Raw genomic sequence first — 20,082 nt, forward strand, 5'->3', positions numbered from 1 at the left:
CACCCTAATCTTGGCTACTCTAATATTGAAGTAGTAATGAATATAAGATCTTAAGAAAAGTATGCTTAACTTGGCAAATAAACTAAGTCGTACAACTACTTCTTAGTTTATTTGTTAAGTGTTTGAGACAAGTAATTTTTATGACTTGAAATCATTTTTTAGGTGATCAATCTAAAAAGAGCATTAAGTACTTCTCAAACAAATAAAATTAACCAAAGCACCAACTTGAATGATTAAAATTCAAACTTTAGAATAAAAGAAGAAGTATAAATACATAAAAAACTAGGAAGAATTTAGGAAGAATGTACAATGTGTTACAAATTAGAATTTCATGCCTTTTTATAGGCCAAAGTGTTGGGCGCTCAACTGCCCTATTTCGCAGCTAAGCTGCTCACCATTGGCCCCAATGAAGAGCCACTTTGGCCCCTACTTGACCCCTATGGTAGGCTAGGTTACATGCATGGTGACACCTCCTCCTTCTTGTCATAGCCTTATGTCATCCATGAGGTCATGTTCTTGGCCTTTAAGCAAAGAAAAAGTAAGATGTTCCATGAGTTGACCTAGAAATCATTTTTCTGGTGCACCAGCCGCTTAGCACACATGGTTCCCCGCTAAGCTGCATGTTTCAGCAGCTTAGCTGACCTGGTTCCATGCTAAGCTGCCTGTTTCAACAGCTTAGCTAACCTGGCCTGGTGCTTGGTGCTTGGCTTGGCTAGACAACTTTGTGCTTGATTTCTTCATGGTGAAGCAACCTTTTTTCCTTTGGTTTATTACTTGATTTTTGTTGGTTTATTAGCACTTTTGGGTTGTTTTCTTTAAGTTAAGGTAAGCATTTGATTTTTGCAAGTTGATTGGCCTACCTTAACTTAGGTTTCTTCAAGACGAAGTAAGCTACCTTTCTTCAAGGCTAAGTAACCAAATTAAGCACATAGCATGCCATGCTTTAACTTGATTACTTTTAGCAATTCATTTTGAGCTTTTGTCTTGAGTTTTGGCTTGAATTCTTGTCTATCTTTGAATTTATTCTTTAATATTCAATTTCCTACAAAACTCAAAGAAAACTTGGACAAGAATTAATAAAGAACTAATTTATTTAATCATGCAAAATTCACCTAAAAAGTGTTAATTTAAGTTTGTTTTCTACAATTTGCATAAGATAAGTACCATAAAATGATGGTGAAAAGTGTATGTTTTTTGAACTTATCACTATGTCGTGGAACATACATGAATATGTTAGATGTGGAAGTCCTATGTGGCCAACATGCTGGAGATAGAGCCTTTTTGCCTATGATTAAACTAAAAACGTCAAGCAATATGGGACTCCCTTTTGTTCTTATCATAAAGCCATTTCATGTGCCATTAAGTTTTGCACACATAATAAATAAGGCACAAGGACAAACCATTCCCAATGTAGGTATTTATCTTCCTAAATATATCTTTGGGCATGGACAACTATATGTTGCTCTACCAAGAGGGCTTTCAAAAGCTACCACAAAAGTTCTTATCAAAGAAGGAACAACTCAAGGGAAAGAGAGTGATTTTACAAAGAATACTGTTTTTAAAGATATTCTATTGTGTTGAGTTTATGTTTTTAATGCTACTACATACATCTACATTTACGTAACAATCATACTTCAATAACAACAAAGGATTGTAAGGAACAACCCAACGGTTCTAAACAATCACACATCTATTGACAGTCACAGATTTACCATATCCTATTTTGTACTCTGCATAAGAGTTACTATTTCATCTGCAATAAGTTTTTCGGTTAGAAATTTGTTTCTTCATAAAATGAGGTATCAAGAATAGTGTCATCATTACTTTGAGAATACATTATTTTTTCTCCATCTTATCCTACTACTTTTGGGTCATTCAATTACAAATTATGTACACATTTTATATTTACTTTACCAATTTCATTACTGTTTATATCTTCCCCAAAATAAAAATTATAGCGATTTTAGTGTCCATTTTAATGGGACATTGTGGCTACAATGTTCACAACTTATGTCTAAAACAAAGAATTATTTCTCAATTTCATGATTCATAACTTAAAAATTCTTTACTTGATTTATCATATCTATTAATTTGTGTAATCATTAATACACAATTAAGAACACAGTTGAAAACTATTTCATGATGACCTTCCATATTACGTTCTAAACATGATAAATTTATTTCAATTATTTCACTATAATCATATACTTCACCTCGACTAATATATTTGACATTTAAAACATGTACACCACACGTTACAAACAATAGGAAAGCGAGTTGAAACACACGATAGTGTCTGTCAACACGCTAGTTCATCATTAATTTAATAGTAATATAAAAATATTTTTTAAATATATAACCATATTAAATCTATTTTTAGTCAAAGTTACTAAATATGATATAAAGTGTAATTTTGTGTAAGATATATCATAAAAGTGGGATCCATTTACTTTAAGAGTAAGTTTTTTTTAACTTACTCCTCATCCTAGCTATCAATTTTAAGGACATTTAATAGTTTAGATCTACTCACTAATTCAAAACATTGCATTCCCCTAGAATTGATGACTAAAATTTGGAGTAAGTTTAAAAAACTTACTCTTGGATTAAGTGGATCCCCTATATTTTTAATTTTTATCAACAACGCGTTGGTCAATTGGTGTAAGACTCTTCTAGATCTTCAAAATGACCAAAAGGTCAAGGGTTCGATTCCTGGGAGCGATGTTTATTGAGAGGGGCAGCCATGTACCCAATAAGGAATTAGTTCCTTACTCAAAAGGTAAAAGGATACCCTTAGTAGTACCCCAATAAATATTGATCATTTTTAAGGGACCATTTAAGATAGTGATTTTAGTTTTTTTACGTATTACATTATATATCATTAATTGGAATGTATTGAAAATAGAAAACAAAATTATAAGAGTGTAATATCTACGTATTGTCAGTGTAAAGATTTATACATAGTCAGTATATCGTCCACCATTCATTTGTATTATTTTTATTGAAAATACAATGATGATTAAAAATGAATGAGGTGTAAATGACTCACAATGTATAAAACTCTTATACTCATTTCCTTTTCAAAGTCATGCATCATGCATTCGTCATTCATGTTAGAGGTCCATGCATATTCAACCAAGTCTTCTTAGAAAATCCTTAATCGATTAACTTTATTAAATTGATTAAGCCTTTGTAAATGAGAAATTCATTAATCAATTAAGGACATGGTTAATCGGTTAAGTCAGTTTCTATTTTAGAATCTAGGATGTTTTTAAAGAAAGATAAATCAATTAAGTAACAGTTTAATCGATTATCCCCATCTGAATGGCATTTTACCATGCTTTCCCATATGCAAAAAAAAACCTAGAACTTAGAAAAACAATAATAAGAAATTTTACACTTGATGCAAAAGTGATACACGTTTTCAAGAGTGTTGAGAAAAGAGAAAACCTTTCATATGAAAAAGAGAGAGTTTTTTACTGTCTTTGAAAAGATAGTATTTTCATATCTTAAGAGTTTCAATGATTTCCTTTTGTGAATCGTACTCACTCATTTTCATCTCTGTATGTGATATTCATCAAAAGGTTGTGTTATGAATTGTTAGTGTATGTTTTAGCACATTGAAGGTGCATTGGAAAGCTGTACACATATTTTATGATCACTTTTGCAAATTTGTCTCTTTGAGAGTGTGAGGTAACACCTAGGAGAAAGAGATAAATTTGGGAGAAATCCTAGGTTGGAGTCCAGGTCCAAGAGAGGTCTCATTGTGACGCTTAGTTATTAGTGGTGAGGAGCCATTAGAAGCTAGGTCCAAGAGAAATCTTGGTGAAGAAGTATTTTGTAACAAACATTTGATTTCGTCTAGTGAAGCAAATCTCCCAAGATTAGAAGGAGATTTCTGAATGAAGATAACACGTGGACAAGCAATCAAACTAGCATAAAATCGGGTGTATCATTTTCTCTCTTACCCTACTCTTTTTACTTAATTACAATTATCGTATTTTCGCATTATTTGATAGCATTTATTTAGTAATCATTGCATAAGTGAATTTGCTATGTTAATCACATTATGTAATCACTTTTAAGAGCATATTAGTTTGGTATAGTCACTACTTCTTGTTGCATCAAAAGAATCAAGAACCAAAATATTTTCAAGAAAACCATCTAATTAATCGATTAAGTTTGCATATAATCGATTAAGTTTGCTCTGTGTTAATTGATTTACTCTTCCTTTAATCGATTAAATTAGTAGTTTTTGAGAATATCTTTTGCACTTCAAATCAAATTTAATTGTAATATGTTTACCTATTTACCCCGTCTAGGTGAAGGTAGAGCCCTTGTTTGCCAGCAAAAATGACGGCCGGAAGTAGAAGAAGAATGAATATGGATGAATGTGAAAAGAAAATAGGATCTTGGATACATAGAATGAATCTGGATGGAATACAGAACAGTATCGAGAGCAAAATTTGCCAAAAAAAATTGTAACTACTTAACTTCAATCATTTATGGTAATTATTTCATTCGATGAATTACCAAGCTATGGTACACTTTCCAAAAAGCAAAGGAAAGAAAATAAGGGGAAATAAAAGGAAAAATTATGGTACACTTCATCGATCTATTTCACCATAACTATACACCCTTATCAAAATAATTTCCAATAAAAAGTATTATTATAAATAGTTTTTTATTTATTATGTGATACTTACTTTTTTAATAATGGAGAAGATTCTTACTCAAAATATGTAAACCTAAAGCGTGCTTTGCATGATGAGAGAGAAGAAGAACGAAATATTGCTTTTGTACGAAATATTGAAAAGTCCTACTAGAAAACCTAGTTATTAGTTCCATTTACCAAAATCTCGGACTGATATATGACATTAACAATAAAGATAGATGATATTAATATAGGTATAATATATAACATTTTTATTGGACATATAATTAAACATGTCAAAACTGGAAGGTATTGATCAATTGGTTAAACTATATCATACTATACCGATCAAAAATGGTTTATGCATGAAAATTTTCCATATTTTTAAAATAACACAATATAGATTTAAACCTTGAAGATAATAGTTACTTATAACATGATCAATTATTGAATCATTACAATAATTAAGTTATAGGTTGAAAATAATAATATTTAACCTATAATTTTATTATATTTATTATAAAATATAATTTAACTATTATTCAATTTATTAAATAAATCACTCTATCACTATCAACATTTATTAAACCTACCATTTTTGTATAAAAATAATATAAATTACCTGTCACTTAATTTTGTGTTGTCAAGGTGTGTGGGTGTATTTAAATCGTGAAAAATAAGTCTATGCATATATAGAAAGAACTTAACATATAAAAATTATACGATATTTTACTTATAATTTTAAAATACATGTACGAAATAATGGATAAGCCACATATTATTAATTTCGAATCGAACAATGCATTAATCTAGTAGTATAAAGTCTCAATATATCCTAAGGATATGGTTAATCAATTAAATTAGTTTATGTTTTAGAATCTACGATATTTTTTAAGAAATGATAATTGATTAAGTAAAGTTTAATTGATTATCCCCAAGTGAATGGTATTTTACCATCATTTGCCCTATGCAAAAAATATATTCTAGAACTAAAAAAAATAAGAACAAGACATTTTACACTTGATGTAAAAGTGATACACATTTTCAAGAGTGAATATTGAGAAAAGAGAAAACTTTTCATGTGAAAAGAGAGAGATTTTTATTATCTTTGAAAAGCGAGTATTTTCAAATATTGAGAGTTTCAAAATTTTCCTTTTGTGAATCTTATTCATTCATTTTCATCTCTATATGTGAGATTTATTAGCGATGTGTTATAAATTGTTAGTGGATGTTTTAGCACATTGAAGGTACATTGGAAAGTTGTAAACATCTTTTACGGTCGATTTTGCAAATTTGTTTCAAATTGATCCCGATCGTTTGCTTTATGTCCATATAATGCATACAGCTCTGGTTGATGGTTGGGTCGGTTCAATGGCTCTCTATGAATTAGTAGTTTTTGATTCTTCTGATCTCGTTCTTGACCCAATGTGAAGACAGGATATGTTCGTTATACCCTTCATGACTCATTTAGGAATAACCAATTCGTGAGGTGGTTGGAGTATAACAAGGGTTACTATAACGAATCCGGGTATTTGGAGTTACGAAGGCGTGGCCGGAGAGTGTGAGGTATCACCTAGGATAAGCAGATAAATTTGGGAGAAATCCTAGGTTGCAATCAAGGTCCAAGAGAGGTCATGTTGCATACTTGGTTATAAGTGATGAGGAGCCATTAGAAGCTAGGTCCAAGAGAAGTCTAGGTGAAGAAGTATTTTGTAACAAATATTTGACTTCTTCTAGTGAAGCAAATCTCCCAAGTTAGAAGGGGATGTCTGGATATAGATTGCACGTGGGCAAGCAATTGAACCTAGATTAAATCGGCTATATCATCTTCTTTCTTACCCTACTCTTTTTACTTACTTGCAATTATCGCATTTTTGTAATATTTAATAGCATTTATTTAGTGATCATTGCATAAGTGAATCTGCTCTATTAATCACATTCTATAATCACTTTAAGAGCGCATTAGTTTGGTGTTTGCAAGAATTAAGAACCAAAAGATTTTCAAGAAAACCATTTGATTAATTGATTAAGTATGCATATAATTGATTAGCTCTTCCTTTAATTGATTAAAATTAGTACTTTTTGAGAATATCTTTTGCATTTCATATCGAGTTTAATTTTAATGTATACCACCTATTTACCCCCTCTAGGTGAAGATAAAGTCCTTGCTAACCAACAAAATGACGGTTGAAAGAAGAAGAATGAATTTGGATGAATGTAAAAAGCAAAGAAGATATTGGACACACACAACAAATCTAGATGGAATACACAACCGTATTCATAGCAAAATTTGCCAAAAATAATTGTAACTACTTAGCTTCAATGAATTATGGTAATGATTTCACTCAATGAATTACCAAGCTAATTGGCTTGATTTATACAAGATGTAATTGATTTCCAAAAATAATAGCAACTACTTTTCACTTACTAGCTAACTTTCCAGAAAAGGAAAGAAAAGGAAATGAAGGTAAATAAAAGGCAATTCTATGATACACTTCATCTTTTTCACTATGACCATACACCCTTATCAAAATAATCTCAAATAAAAAGTGTTATTATATGTTGTCTTTTGTTTATTATTGTGTGATACTAGCTTCTCTAGTAATGGAAAAAATCCTTACTCAAAAGGTATAGGCTTAAGGTATGCTTTGCACTAAGAGAGAGAAGAAGATAGAAATAATGCTTTTCCAAGAAATATTGCAAAATCCTACGAAAACCCGAGTTGTTAGTTCTATTTACCCAAAATCTAGGACTGATATACAACATTAACAATAAGGATAGATGGCATTAATATACTAAAAAACCATCCTAATAAATACATAGTTCAATCGGTAAAGCGGTGAACCAATTATTATATAGATACGATATAACAATTATATTGGACATATAATTAAACATGTCAAAACTGGAAAGTACTCGTCAATATTGGTTAAACCATATTATACTATGCTGGTCAGAAATTGTTTATGCATGAAAGTTTTCCATATTTTTAAAATGACACAATATAGAATCAAACCTTCAACATGATCATTGTAACATTTCAATAATTAAGTTGTAGGATGAGGATAATAATTTTTATTTTATAATTTTATTATAGTTATTATAAAATATAATTTAACTGTTATTCAGTTTATTTAATGAATCACTCTTTCACTATATCATTGCTAACTTTACCCATTGTTAGTGAAAAGTTTTTATTTAAGTTACTAAAAACTAACATAAATTACTTGTTCTTTACTCAAGTAGTTACTTTCTTCTATTATTCCATTTATAGTGGTTTATGTATATGTTACAAAGTTTATAATAGAAATAAAATAATTGATCTTATCATTCATATTCATAAAGTATATAGCCAATGGTAATATTTGACACATTATCCTCTTTTATTTTTATCTTAAAATCTAATTTAATTGTAATGAAATCAAATTTTATATTTGTTGTAGTAATAATCATATCATTCATCATTAAATTAATAATATTATAAAAAGATTTTTCAAGTACTAAACCATATTAAATCTATTTTTACTCAAAGTTACTAAATATGATATAAAGTGTACTTTTGTTTAATATATATATATATATCATTTTAGTTTTTCTCATATTATATCATTAATCGGAATGTATTGGAAATAAAGAACCAAATTATAAGGTATAATACATAAATCAGTATAATATTTATATATAATTAATATATTATTCACCATTCATTTATATTCTTTTTTTGAAGATATAATAACGATTAACAATGAATAATAAATTAACTATATATAAAATTCTTACGTCACACGAGTGTATACATTCCCTCCTCCAAATTGTAAAGATTACATTTGTCAAAAATATCTAGTTTGTAATTGAATATGAAAACTTATAATAAAGACCCGTGGATAAAGGAACACCATACTTTAACTTAGCATAGTATGTAGCGTATTCAATCAATCTTCTATATCCTTGTCACGTCATCATCGTCCTTCGGAGCATTACGACAATAATTTCACACAATAAACAACATTGACAACAATCTAAAACAACTACAACATAGATTCTTTCAAAACAAAATCTTCACCACTCCATAAAAAACACACGATTTACTCATTTTCCGTAACAACAAAATGACCGAAAAGAATTTCTTAATCTGCACGCTATCAATTTCAACTGAAAAGGAAAGCTTTGAGATTAATTAATTATATTTCATTATTTTTTTTACAATAATTTTGTGATCATTACTTTATTATTTATTGGGTAGCTGTAGTGTTTTGGTGATTGAGCAAAGTTTGGTTTTTTCTTCATTTAACTTTGATGGGTGTTTCGGTTGGTTCGCAAGCACAAGAGGGTGCATGGAGTTCTTTGAGATTCTTGACTAGAAGGAAACAAGTGGATTCATCACGTAGGAAAACTCAGGGTCTCCTTGCAAAAGAGTTATCTATTCTTCATCTCATTGCAGTTGGTAATTCATTCAATCTCTTGCACTTTGCACTTTAGAGGCTAAAAAGTGAATGTATCTAGACCAAATTCTAGTGTTCATTCATTAATTGAGGTGTAAGAATCTCAACCAATGTTGAGCAGAGTCTCACCCTATCTGCCCACCCAGTATGGCCCGATCATGCTTGAGTCCGAATAGGGTCGGGTCTTGTTGGGTCTAAGACCGAGTTCGGGTTCAAAAATTAGACTCTGTCAATATATAGATCATGGTCTCTCACTCACTACCATGTTTTTATGTGTCTCTATTCAATTATGTATAGAGTAATGACATCCTTCTTGAAAGTGTGATTGATTTACTAATTTTTTATCATAAATATATGATTAACAATACATCTAGGGTCGGGTTCGAATTCGAAAGCAGACTCGGTCAACGTTTAGGGTCGGGTTAGTTTCGGGTCTAACATCAAGTCCAATTTAAAAGTTGACCCAATCAACATTTAAGACCAGATAAGGGATAAGCCTTTCCCGGCCCAACCGACCCGTGCTCACCCCTAGGGTGCATGGAGTTCTGAGATTCTTGACTAGAAGGAAACAAGTGGATTCATCACGTAGGAAAACTCATGGTCTCCTTGCAAAAGAATTATGTATTCCTCATCTCATTGCAGTTGGTAATTTCATTCAATCTCTTGCACTTTGCACTTTAGAGTCTAAAAAGTGAATGTATCTAGACCAAATTCTAGTGTTGATTCATTAATTGAGGTGTAAGAATCTTAACCAATGCTTGGTTTCGGATTAAGTACTATTGTGGTCAAATGTGGCCGCAGCAACCGCAACTGCAATTACTGTGTTGTTGGTAACTACAAAAATTTTATATTACAGTACTGTAGTGGTGGTGGACCCAGATTTAAAACCATGATCTTAATCATTCATCACATTCAATAGTTTATATTACTTCATTTTGACCTCAAAAGTGCAAAATGCACTTTCGTGGAGCCACTCCCACAATTGTGGTTGTGATGCGGTTGTAAACACTACTAAAACAGAAATATCACAATTACAACCGTGAACCACAGTTCAAAACCTTGAATTATATAGTTATAAGATTGTTTGCGCCTAAATTGAGTTCCATATGTTTTGATCAGGTGTTGGTTCAACAATAGGTGCTGGAGTGTACGTTCTGGTTGGAACGGTTGCTCTAGAGCATACAGGACCGGCTTTGCCCATTTCATTTTTTATTGCGGGAATAGCAGCTGGTCTTTCGGCCTTTTGCTATGCAGAGTTGGCTAGTCGTTGCCCTTCTGCTGGGAGTGCATATCACTATTCATACATATGTCTTGGGGAAGGGTATTCTTTTTCCTTTCCATATGTTCAAAAAGTTTTCTGTTCACCCTTCTAACTGTTAATTTTAATTTTGCTTCTTCAATGTTAAAGTGCTTGTGCAGAGAAAATGATTCAGTGTCTAATATTTGGTGGTTTTCTCATAAATATGGTCCTACTGATAAACATTATTTATAAATCTATTGAGGTTGAGGTGAATTTAATTTACATCATGATATTTAAAAAAATAGCTGTAGTTGTAAATTTAGAATTGATATATGTTGGTTAATAGAAATGATTACACTGTTTGCAGTGTTGCTTGGTTGATTGGTTGGTCCTTGTTATTGGAGTATACAATTGGTAGTGCTGCTGTTGCTCGTGGCGTATCCCCTAATATGGTAGTGTCGTTTTATCCCTTCTACTGAATCTTGCTTTTCTTAGAGCACTTTGATTGCATCATCTACGTCGAACTTAAACTTGTAGTTGTTCTTTTATATTTTCTAATAGTTTGAGCAAATAAATTAGAGTTGTCTGTGCATGAGTTTGAAAATACTCTGCTTTCAATTTTAATTTTCAAATTCAGAACTTCTATTAGACGTTTTACATATCTAAGTAATAGTGTCCGATTTATTTGTTTTAATTAAAATTAAAATTTATCTGAAATGATTACTGACAATGTATCTATACTTGTCTGGTTAGGCTGCTCTTTTTGGAGGTCCAAATAGTTTACCCTTCTTTTTGTCACGCCAACATATTCCTGGGATCGATGTGGTTGTAGACCCTTGCGCAGCAATCTTGGTATTTATTGTTGCGGGACTCTTGTGTTGGGGGATCAAGGAGGTATGTTTCTGTTACAATCCTCTTTGATCTGATTAAATATCTTGACTGTATGAGTTAGTTTCATTATCATTTGGTTCATGTAACTTATTGTATGCATCCTTTGCACATGGGTTGTGAACCTTGCACAACCACTATCCATGAAATAGTTATTTATTTTTTCAATTAAAGTATCCAAATGTATCCTTCTAAGAGTTCTTTTTAACTTTTATCATGCAGAGTACAGTGGTACAAGGTGTAGTCACTTTAGTGAATGTATGTGCTTTGCTTTTTGTCGTAGCAGCTGGTGGTTACATGGGGTTCAAGTCTGGATGGAATGGATATGGACTTCCTTCGGGGTACTCTTTCATTTTATAAAATTCCGAATTGGATATGTTTTGTCTTTAGTTACTGAAAACTTGTCTCTTAATAGGTATCTTCCCTATGGGGTTAATGGGGTGGTTGCTGGTGCTGCAACAGTGTTCTTTGCATATATAGGTTTTGATGCAATTGCCAGCACTGCTGAAGAGGTATAGATGATAGTATCATGCAGTCTGATATGTAATTGAGGTTGTTCCATTTTTCAAACTTCATAATAATATTTCACTTGATGAACAGGTGAAAAATCCTCAACGAGATTTGCCCTTGGGCATTGGTGGTGCACTGTTTCTTTGTTGCGGATTGTACATGATAATCTCTGTAGTTGTTGTTGGTTTAGTACCTTATTATGCAATTAACCCTGACACCCCCATATCATCTGCATTTGCCGAGCATGGGATGCAATGGGCAGCGTAAGTTAATAAACTTTATGGCGCATCTGATTTTTCGTAGAAATTTGATGGCTGAATAGATACCGTTGTTGCCGAAGTCAAGTTTCATGTTTGTGATTGCAGTTACATTATAAATGTTGGAGCTTTTACAGCTCTCTGCTCTGCATTGATGGGTGGGATTCTTCCCCAGGTAAATTAACGGAAACCTTGGTGTTCTTCTTTGCTTCTGTATTAAACCTAAAAAATTGTCGTTTACTTTATGCTTCCCTCAATGCCAATCAAATATATTTGATGTGCAACTTCTCTATGTTCGGTGAAAAATGTCCACCTTCATATTTTGAATGCGAGTAATGGTAAAAGTTTATCGACTTACTGGCTACTGCTAAGGCTTAAAGATGATTATTAATTCTGTGTGAATGCCTAGTTATTCCACATGTATATGTCTTAGGCCTACTAGCTGAAGGTTCTCTATTACTTGCTTAATGGAACCACATCATCCTTTTTGTATTATTGCGGTTTTGTCTCATTCAAAATGAAATCCTTGTTCCTGTTCTACTTTCAATTGATAAAGAAGTTCCCAGATTAGCTATAACATTTTTGCCTATATATGATTGAAACCTCGAACTACAACATACAACAAACATAACTTTATTGCACTAATACCTCTAACACTGGGGATCAAACTTTCGTCACGCATGTGATAGGCAGGAATACTCACTGATGCACTACAATGACTGCCAAGGATCTAACCACACTTTTTTATATGATTTTTGTGCTTGTTCCTTCTATCACAAGTATTGCATCTTTATTTGTCTTAAGTATGTACTTTGATTTATATGAACTACTGTATCATATATTCTTGTAAGGCCCTCTAACAAATATTACTATTGAAAAATGTGAAATAAGAAACTGTTGAGGCACATGCACTTATTAAATTATTATAGGTAAATATAAATCTTCGTAGATTTGGATTGAAGTGTATGATTTATGCAAAGTAAAATGGAACTGTAGATTCTCATATTAATGATGTCTAACTAGTGTAATTGTTGTATCTTTCCTTGTTTGGTGAGCTCAATGTTGGATGAAATGAAATGAAGTTTTAATGAAAATGTACAATGTTTGTAATGAGTAAATTGTGGTAGGTATAATCTGGTATTTGTAATACTCTATGATTTCTAGTATCCATATAGCCTTGATTCTTAAACAGGTGTGTATCATAAATTATGGATTACAAGACTTGGATGTAGTATACTGAATCTCAATTATATCATCATACTCCAAGTAAAAGCTGCATATCTTTTGCTTGTTTATGCAATGACTGCTTTCTAATTATTACGAATTTTCTTCTTTTTATTAAGAAGTATTTATCCGGAAAATTTGTGTTGTTGTTTAATGTTTCTCAGCCTCGAATTTTGATGGCTATGGCAAGGGATGGACTGCTGCCACAATTTTTTTCTGACATAAATAAGCACACTCGTGTCCCTGTTAAGAGCACAATAGCTACCGGCCTCGCGGCTGCAGTTTTGGCATTTTTTATGGAAGTCTCTGAACTTGCAGGCATGGTAAGTCTGCTATTAAGACAACCAGGATCACCTGAACATGTTGGATTGCATTATTAGCTTCGATTCGTACGAATTGTCATTTGTTTGATATTGTCTTCATTCATCATTATTCAATCTATCATTATATCCATAACTGTATGGCGATGCATTATATGGGTTATGTTTCAAGGAAATCATGATCTTCAATTACAATTTACAAGCCTACAACCAATATGTTTAAGAAATAGAGTTCCAGTTTTATTTGACGTGACCCGTTAAATCCATGTGGAGAAATAATTGACCGGTACATTTGAAATTCCACCAATAGATTCTCCTTTTTCTGTTTCCATTCTCTTTTGAAAATAATGAACATTCCTAAGGTTGTTCTGATGGCATATAAGGTCTTATCTGTTAGGTTCTTTGACTTTCATATGTAAAAAGAAACGCACTGTCTTGTATATATTAAATTAGTATTAAAAAGCATTTAGCTTTTCTCTTGCAGGTTAGTGTCGGCACACTTCTAGCTTTCACTATGGTGGCAGTATCCGTGTTGATACTTAGATATATCCCTCCAGATAAAGTCCCATTGCCTCCTTCTCTCGAGGACTCTATTGCTACAGTGTCTATGCGGTATAGTTTGAGCAGTGCAGAAGCAAATGTTGGTACTTCCGAGGACACAAAACCTTTACTTGCCAAGGAGGGTTTTTCAATTACTTATCCCCTTATTGCTAAACATCTTGCCATAGGTAACCGTGAGTTACAATATTCCTTCTTATTTACCAATATCTAGCATAAACAATGTAAATTTAGTGTTCAAGATATGTAATCTATATTTCTTAAGTAACTAACACCAATTCACTTGTGTTCGTAGTACATAGTTGTGGTTGATTTAGATTATATGCAGACAGTTTTTACTATTAATTTTTATTCTAACTTTATGTCTTGCCTTTCCTTTTGTCATCTGAAATGTGTTGTGTTTTCCTTCTATTTTCTTATCGGTGCAGATTTATGTGAGGGTAATAGGCGAAGAGTGGTTGGGTGGATAATAGCACTCACATGCTTAGGGGCAGTTTTTCTCACATATGCTGCTTCAGGTTTAAATCTGTTTAGGTGAGTCTAGTGGCAGATTGTCATAGCTTTTCTCATGCTTCACATACAATAATATTTCTTGATATGCAGTCAAGATCCGTAAACAGTTTCGTCAGTTGATTTAAAATGCAAAGGAAGTAGACTATTTAAAGACTTGTCCATATCCTTAGGGTCCGTTTCTGAGTTGGGTCTTGGAGGGGAAGGAAGGACAAAGGAAGGCTTTAGAGTCCTCTCGTAAGTGTATTACATGGCTCCCTTCCCCTCCAAAACCGAACTCGTAAATGGACTCTTAGGGAAGGGGAGTGCTTTGATAATATTAATACAGAAGAACGGCCACAATAGATTTATGCACTTTATTAATGTTTGTCTTTTATGGTTTCTTTATTCTTAGTCTTTTCCTGCATTTTTTGTTGCTATTACCAGTTCAGTTCGCTTTGCCTTGTATGGAGTTGGAAGCATTCTTCTTTTGTCTGGCCTTGTCTTCCTAACCTGTATAGATCAAGATGATGCAAGGCACAACTTTGGGCACTCTGGAGGTATATGACTTACAATTATGCTCTAATGATTGATAGGTTTATATCCGTTGCAGAGCGAGAATCTCGAAATAATATAGATGCCATTCAGAGGTTTTAGTGTTAGGCATGGACTGTAACATGTGTTCTATATGATTAATAAAAACTAGAAAGTAAGTTAGCCATGAATTTTGTTCAGTATATGAGAAGTAACTTTTTTTTATATCTCTTTTCAGGTTTCCTTTGTCCATTTGTGCCACTGCTGCCGATAGCTTGCATTCTCATAAATTCCTATTTACTTATTAATCTTGGGTAAGCATTAATAGTTAATTTTTACAATACTTAATATCCATATAATGCTTAATATGCATATAGTTTGTCAAGTAACTTTTAAACATATTTTTTTCTGTCAAACTCTATATGGCATAGGGGGACCATTTAAAATGTTACTATGTCTACTGATTTAAAATCTTGAAACTGAAGAAAATCATTTGAGTCCATGATCTAAAAATAACTGAAGAGTTTTCAATTTTATAATTAGATTAAACACCTATTTGAGTCCTATATGGTTTCCATGAGCACCAACTTAGTACAAAATAAATTTAAATTATCATTTCAGTCCCCAACTTTCAAATTCGTGAAGCATGTTAGCCCCTCCATTAATCCACGCCTGTTAACAGTAGCTTGTTGGGAACAAACGAACAATCAAATAGTAAAGAGTATAGAGACAAGAGAATAACACAAGAGATTTGGTAACGAGGTTCGGCCAATTGTGCCTACGTCCCCGGGAGCGTTGAGCGGCTACCACTATATATTATTAGAGAATAAGGATTAGTGTTTTTACTATTCTTCTCCTTGTTTTCAATAGGTTTACATAACATCAATATATATAGCCCTCTACCCCAACCCCTTTACATCAGCCCAAGCCCATAACTTGTATTGCTGTTATCTAGAGATATGAGTCATTGCACAACAATCTCCACCTTGGCGAATATCATCAATCTCCATCTTCCGCCATTGGGTTGGGGGCGCTCCATAGTCCATCATCAGTGAATGTTCAACAAGCTCAGGCAATGCCTGAACTTGTCCACAGTAACCGGTTTGGTTAACATATCAGCTGCATTTTCTGAAGTGTGAACCTTCTGCAATAGTATCTGCCCACAAGCTACCAACTCTCTGATATTAAGAAATCTCACATCAATATGTTTGGTTCTAGCATGATACACCTGATTCTTTGCTAAGAAGATAGCACTCTGACAACATAGACCTTCTGAGTATCATTGACGATGTTATCAAGAGCCTGGCTCTCCAAACTTGTAGTGAAGCTTCCCGTACTGCCATCAAATGGAACACGCCGCCTAGCCACCTATTGCTAGGAAGTCTTTCGATATATTGGAACTTCTACAAAAAAGTTCGCCAACAACCGTCCTCTTCAATACTCGGTCAAACTGAACCTTGGAGCTTCCTTGGAAAGCCTCAACCGCTACCATCATTGTCTAATCCGACAATCCTAGTTCAAAAGAATTATCATACTCCCACCATAAAGAGTATACCCACAGTACTCACCATGCGTCAATGCTAACTAATATATGTGTCACATCCTTGCATCCAAGCCAATGCCCATGTCACACCCTACATCAAAGTCAGCCATCGCCCTTGTGCTTTAGTGAATCTACTAACAATTAATATCTTTCACTATGACGTCTCACACACGTCATTACGATATTCTCTTTTTCATCTCCAATAAGAACATTCTCTCAACATCTAGAGAGATATTGTCAGCATCTAACTCAACATCTTTGTCTCTATCTCCACCTTGATCCTAATCCAGTACATGAATTTCTGGGATTCTAGATCAACATATACAACGCCCACACTACAATTTCGCCATGTTTCCTTCTCCTTCAACTCATCTACTCTATCTTTGCCATTACCTTTGACGCACCTTGTCTAGCCATCACACATTCACCCTCTTTAGCCATTATCTGACGTCTGGGTTAAGAGTCATCTACCAATTGGCTCTGATACCAATTGTTGGGAACAAGCGAACAATCAAATAGTAAAGAGTATAGAGACAAGAGAATAACACAAGAGATTTGGTAACGAGGTTCGGCCAATTGTGCCTACGTCCCCGGGAGCGTTGAGCGGCTACCACTATATATTATTAGAGAATAAGGATTAGTGTTTTACTATTCTTCTCCTTGTTACATTAGGTTTACATAACATCAATATATATAGCCCTCTACCCCAACCCCTTTACATCAGCCCAAGCCCATAACTTGTATTGCTGTTATCTAGAGATATGAGTCACCACAAGCTACCAACTCTCTGATCTTGTGAAATCTCACATCAATATGTTTGGTCCTAGCATGATACACCTGATTCTTTGCCAAGAAGATAGCACTCTGACTGTCACAATGCAGCGGAACTCCACCTTGCTCAATGCCTAACTCATTTACTAGCCCCATAAGTCACAGGGCTTCCTTAGATTAATAATTGATCTTCAATGTATCTTGGGAGAACACCCCTTGTGCTCCTATTAATACAATTATTATAATTAGAAGGAGTATCAGAATATGGCTGCTATTCTCTTTCTGCTATGTCTTCCTCCATGATGACAAACTTACCATCTTCAACTGTTAAGGGAATCAAGAAAAGAAGCTCCAAATGCATATTTTTATGTTACTTTAATTTAATTAGAAAAATTCCAGTTCAGTTGCTTTCAATAAGATATTCTTTCTCCTCACTTCATAATTATATAGAGTTTATAATAGATTAATAAAAAATGTACTTCAATTCAATAACTACATTTTCTTGCAATTTGAGGAATCAAAATGGAAAGCATTTACTAATGGCCAAAATGTTCATGTCCTAAAAAATAAACTACAAATAAACCTACAAGAATAAAGAGCAGCACTAGCACTAACTATATATTTCTGTGTTTAGATTTTGTTTATTGAATTCTACTTTATCACTCTCTAATTCTTTTGTCTTTCTTTCAGAGTTAGTACATGGTTGCGAGTTTCGGTATGGTTGGCAGCAGGATTAATAGTTTATGTATTTTATGGAAGAACTCATAGCTCTCTAAAAGATGCAATTTATGTTCCAGCAACTCATGTAGAAGAAATCTATCAGATAAAGTCATGATCTTGCTTAATCTATGCACATTAGATTAGGCCAAACTTCTAAGTGTGAAGCTTGCTTGTTACATAAGCTAATGAAATTAGTGTAGCTCTACTAGTTTTTGTATAATAATCCCAATATAGGAAATGCTTCTCAAGAAACTTAGTCGTGTACTTGTTTTCTTCTTAAGAAAAATGTCATTGCCGTATGTCTTTAATCATGTTCTATTCTTCCCCATTATTGATCCGGGACTTGTTCAAAAAATGAAAAGTGTAATTCGAATTTTTTTCTTTTTTTACTATACCTTGTTGCTTGTTTAAATAACTTTGGTTAGCATATCATAGCAGGATATAACATACTATATTAGTTTTGTTATGTATTTGATGTGTTCTAAAATATCACAATATGATAGACAAAAATATTAAAATATAAATGTTTATTTTCATCAATTCTTCATTTTTCCTACTTTTTTTTGTAGCAAAGACAACATCACAAGAGGCTAGTTGCCTTCATATTTCCCAAACCATAATAAAGTATCTACTTTTTCTAATTCAAAAGCATACATCTTATTTGTGTCGGAGAGAAAGTTGATTACCCTCTCCTCACTGAAAACTCACACGAAGAAGAAGCAGATAATCCAAGAGAAAGAAGAGAGGATTGAATGCAGGAATGAGGAAATGTTTATGTGAGAGAAGTATATAGAAATTCAGCAAAGATTCTCATTATTTTTAACTAATATAATGTACATGCTATTTATAGTAAGCATATACACAACTACTAAAACTAACTTCTATAAATAGCTATAGAATTGACTAACTACTTCTAACATTCCCCCTTAATTCTAAAGCTTATTACAAACATATAACACTTAATAACCTTCTCAAATCTCTAAATCTATCAACCCTTAATGACTTAGTCATTATATCAACAATTTGCGAATATGTCTTGCAATAATACTTCAAGCAGATTTTGCCTTTTCCAACTTGATCTCTAAGGAAGTGATATTTTATTTCTATGTGTTTGCTTCTTCCATGTGTCAGTGGGTTCTTTGCAAGAATGATAGCTGACTTATTATCAACTGAGAGCTCTACACTGCCTTCAAACCCAACTTCCATTTCTTCAAGCTTAATAGGCATCATGGCAAGCTGAAACATACTCAGCTTCACAAGTAGACAAGGCTACGATTTATTATTTCTTTGAACACCATGAGATTGGACATCCACACAGCAAGAAGACATAACCCAGGGTTCTTTTCCTCTCAAGCAAATCCCCTCCCCAGTCTGAGTCAAAATATGCAACGAGTTTCAGTCTGTACTTTTATGTTTTATTTGAGAACAACACTCCAAAATCCAATGTACCACTTAGATACCTTAGGATCATCTTAGCTTCCACAAGGTGTGGGTTCTTTGGATTGCTCGTTAATCTACTTACCAATCCAGCACTGAATGAGATTTTTGGTCTTGTGCGACAAATAAATCTCAAGCAGCCAACAATTTGTCTGAATAGAGTGTCGTCCACTATAGGCTCATGATCACCTTTATTCAGCTTTAAATTTGTTTCTAATGGTGTTTCTGCAGAGTTGAAATTGACCATATTGAACTTCCTTAGCACATCTTGTGTGTATTTCTTTTGGTGTATAAAGATCCCTCTATCAACTTGTTTAAACTGTGCCAAGGAAGTATGACAACCTCCCTAAATCAGACATTTCAAACTCTGATTTCAAACTCTGCTTCACCATCTCAACTCCATCTGAGTTACTACCGGTGCTTAGAAGATCATCAACATATAGGAAAATAATGAGGATGTTGTTGTTGTTTGTAGTCGTCACCTAGGTAGTCAATTGC

The 20,082-nt window shown here is 33.1% G+C and overlaps 1 protein-coding gene across 4 annotated transcripts; it reads left to right on the forward strand.

The window, feature by feature from the left end:
* Positions 8,640-18,463, forward strand: LOC109331790 (cationic amino acid transporter 2, vacuolar-like). 4 transcript variants are annotated; one of them, XM_019566506.1, is made up of 15 exons: positions 8,640-9,000; positions 9,644-9,738; positions 10,213-10,414; positions 10,701-10,785; positions 11,087-11,227; positions 11,444-11,562; positions 11,637-11,733; positions 11,822-11,994; positions 12,097-12,163; positions 13,377-13,535; positions 14,017-14,266; positions 14,519-14,624; positions 15,027-15,139; positions 15,352-15,427; positions 18,118-18,463. In XM_019566506.1, the coding sequence occupies exons 1-15, from the start codon at positions 8,948-8,950 to the stop codon at positions 18,260-18,262; spliced, it is 1,881 nt and encodes a 626-aa protein (XP_019422051.1). In that variant the 5' UTR covers positions 8,640-8,947; the 3' UTR covers positions 18,263-18,463. The 4 variants fall into 4 exon arrangements, with proteins under 4 accessions (XP_019422051.1, XP_019422053.1, XP_019422052.1 ...); XM_019566507.1 differs by lacking the exon at positions 9,644-9,738 and adding an exon at positions 14,742-14,746 and having other exon boundaries at positions 8,641-9,095; positions 14,519-14,618; positions 15,029-15,139; XM_019566508.1 differs by lacking the exon at positions 9,644-9,738 and having other exon boundaries at positions 8,640-9,095; positions 14,017-14,260.

Source organism: Lupinus angustifolius, chromosome LG17 (genome assembly GCF_001865875.1).
Source record: "Lupinus angustifolius cultivar Tanjil chromosome LG17, LupAngTanjil_v1.0, whole genome shotgun sequence".
In the NCBI taxonomy this organism is placed as follows: domain Eukaryota; kingdom Viridiplantae; phylum Streptophyta; class Magnoliopsida; order Fabales; family Fabaceae; genus Lupinus; species Lupinus angustifolius.

Excerpts from the sequence above, each read along its gene's own strand:
- LOC109331790 (XM_019566506.1), top strand. The coding sequence starts at position 8,948 with ATGGGTGTTTCGGTTGGTTCGCAAGCACAAGAGGGTGCATGGAGTTCT. Across the intron at positions 11,734-11,821 it reads TTGCCAGCACTGCTGAAGAG|GTGAAAAATCCTCAACGAGA; the intron begins GTATAGATGATA and ends CTTGATGAACAG. Across the intron at positions 12,164-13,376 it reads TGGGTGGGATTCTTCCCCAG|CCTCGAATTTTGATGGCTAT; the intron begins GTAAATTAACGG and ends AATGTTTCTCAG.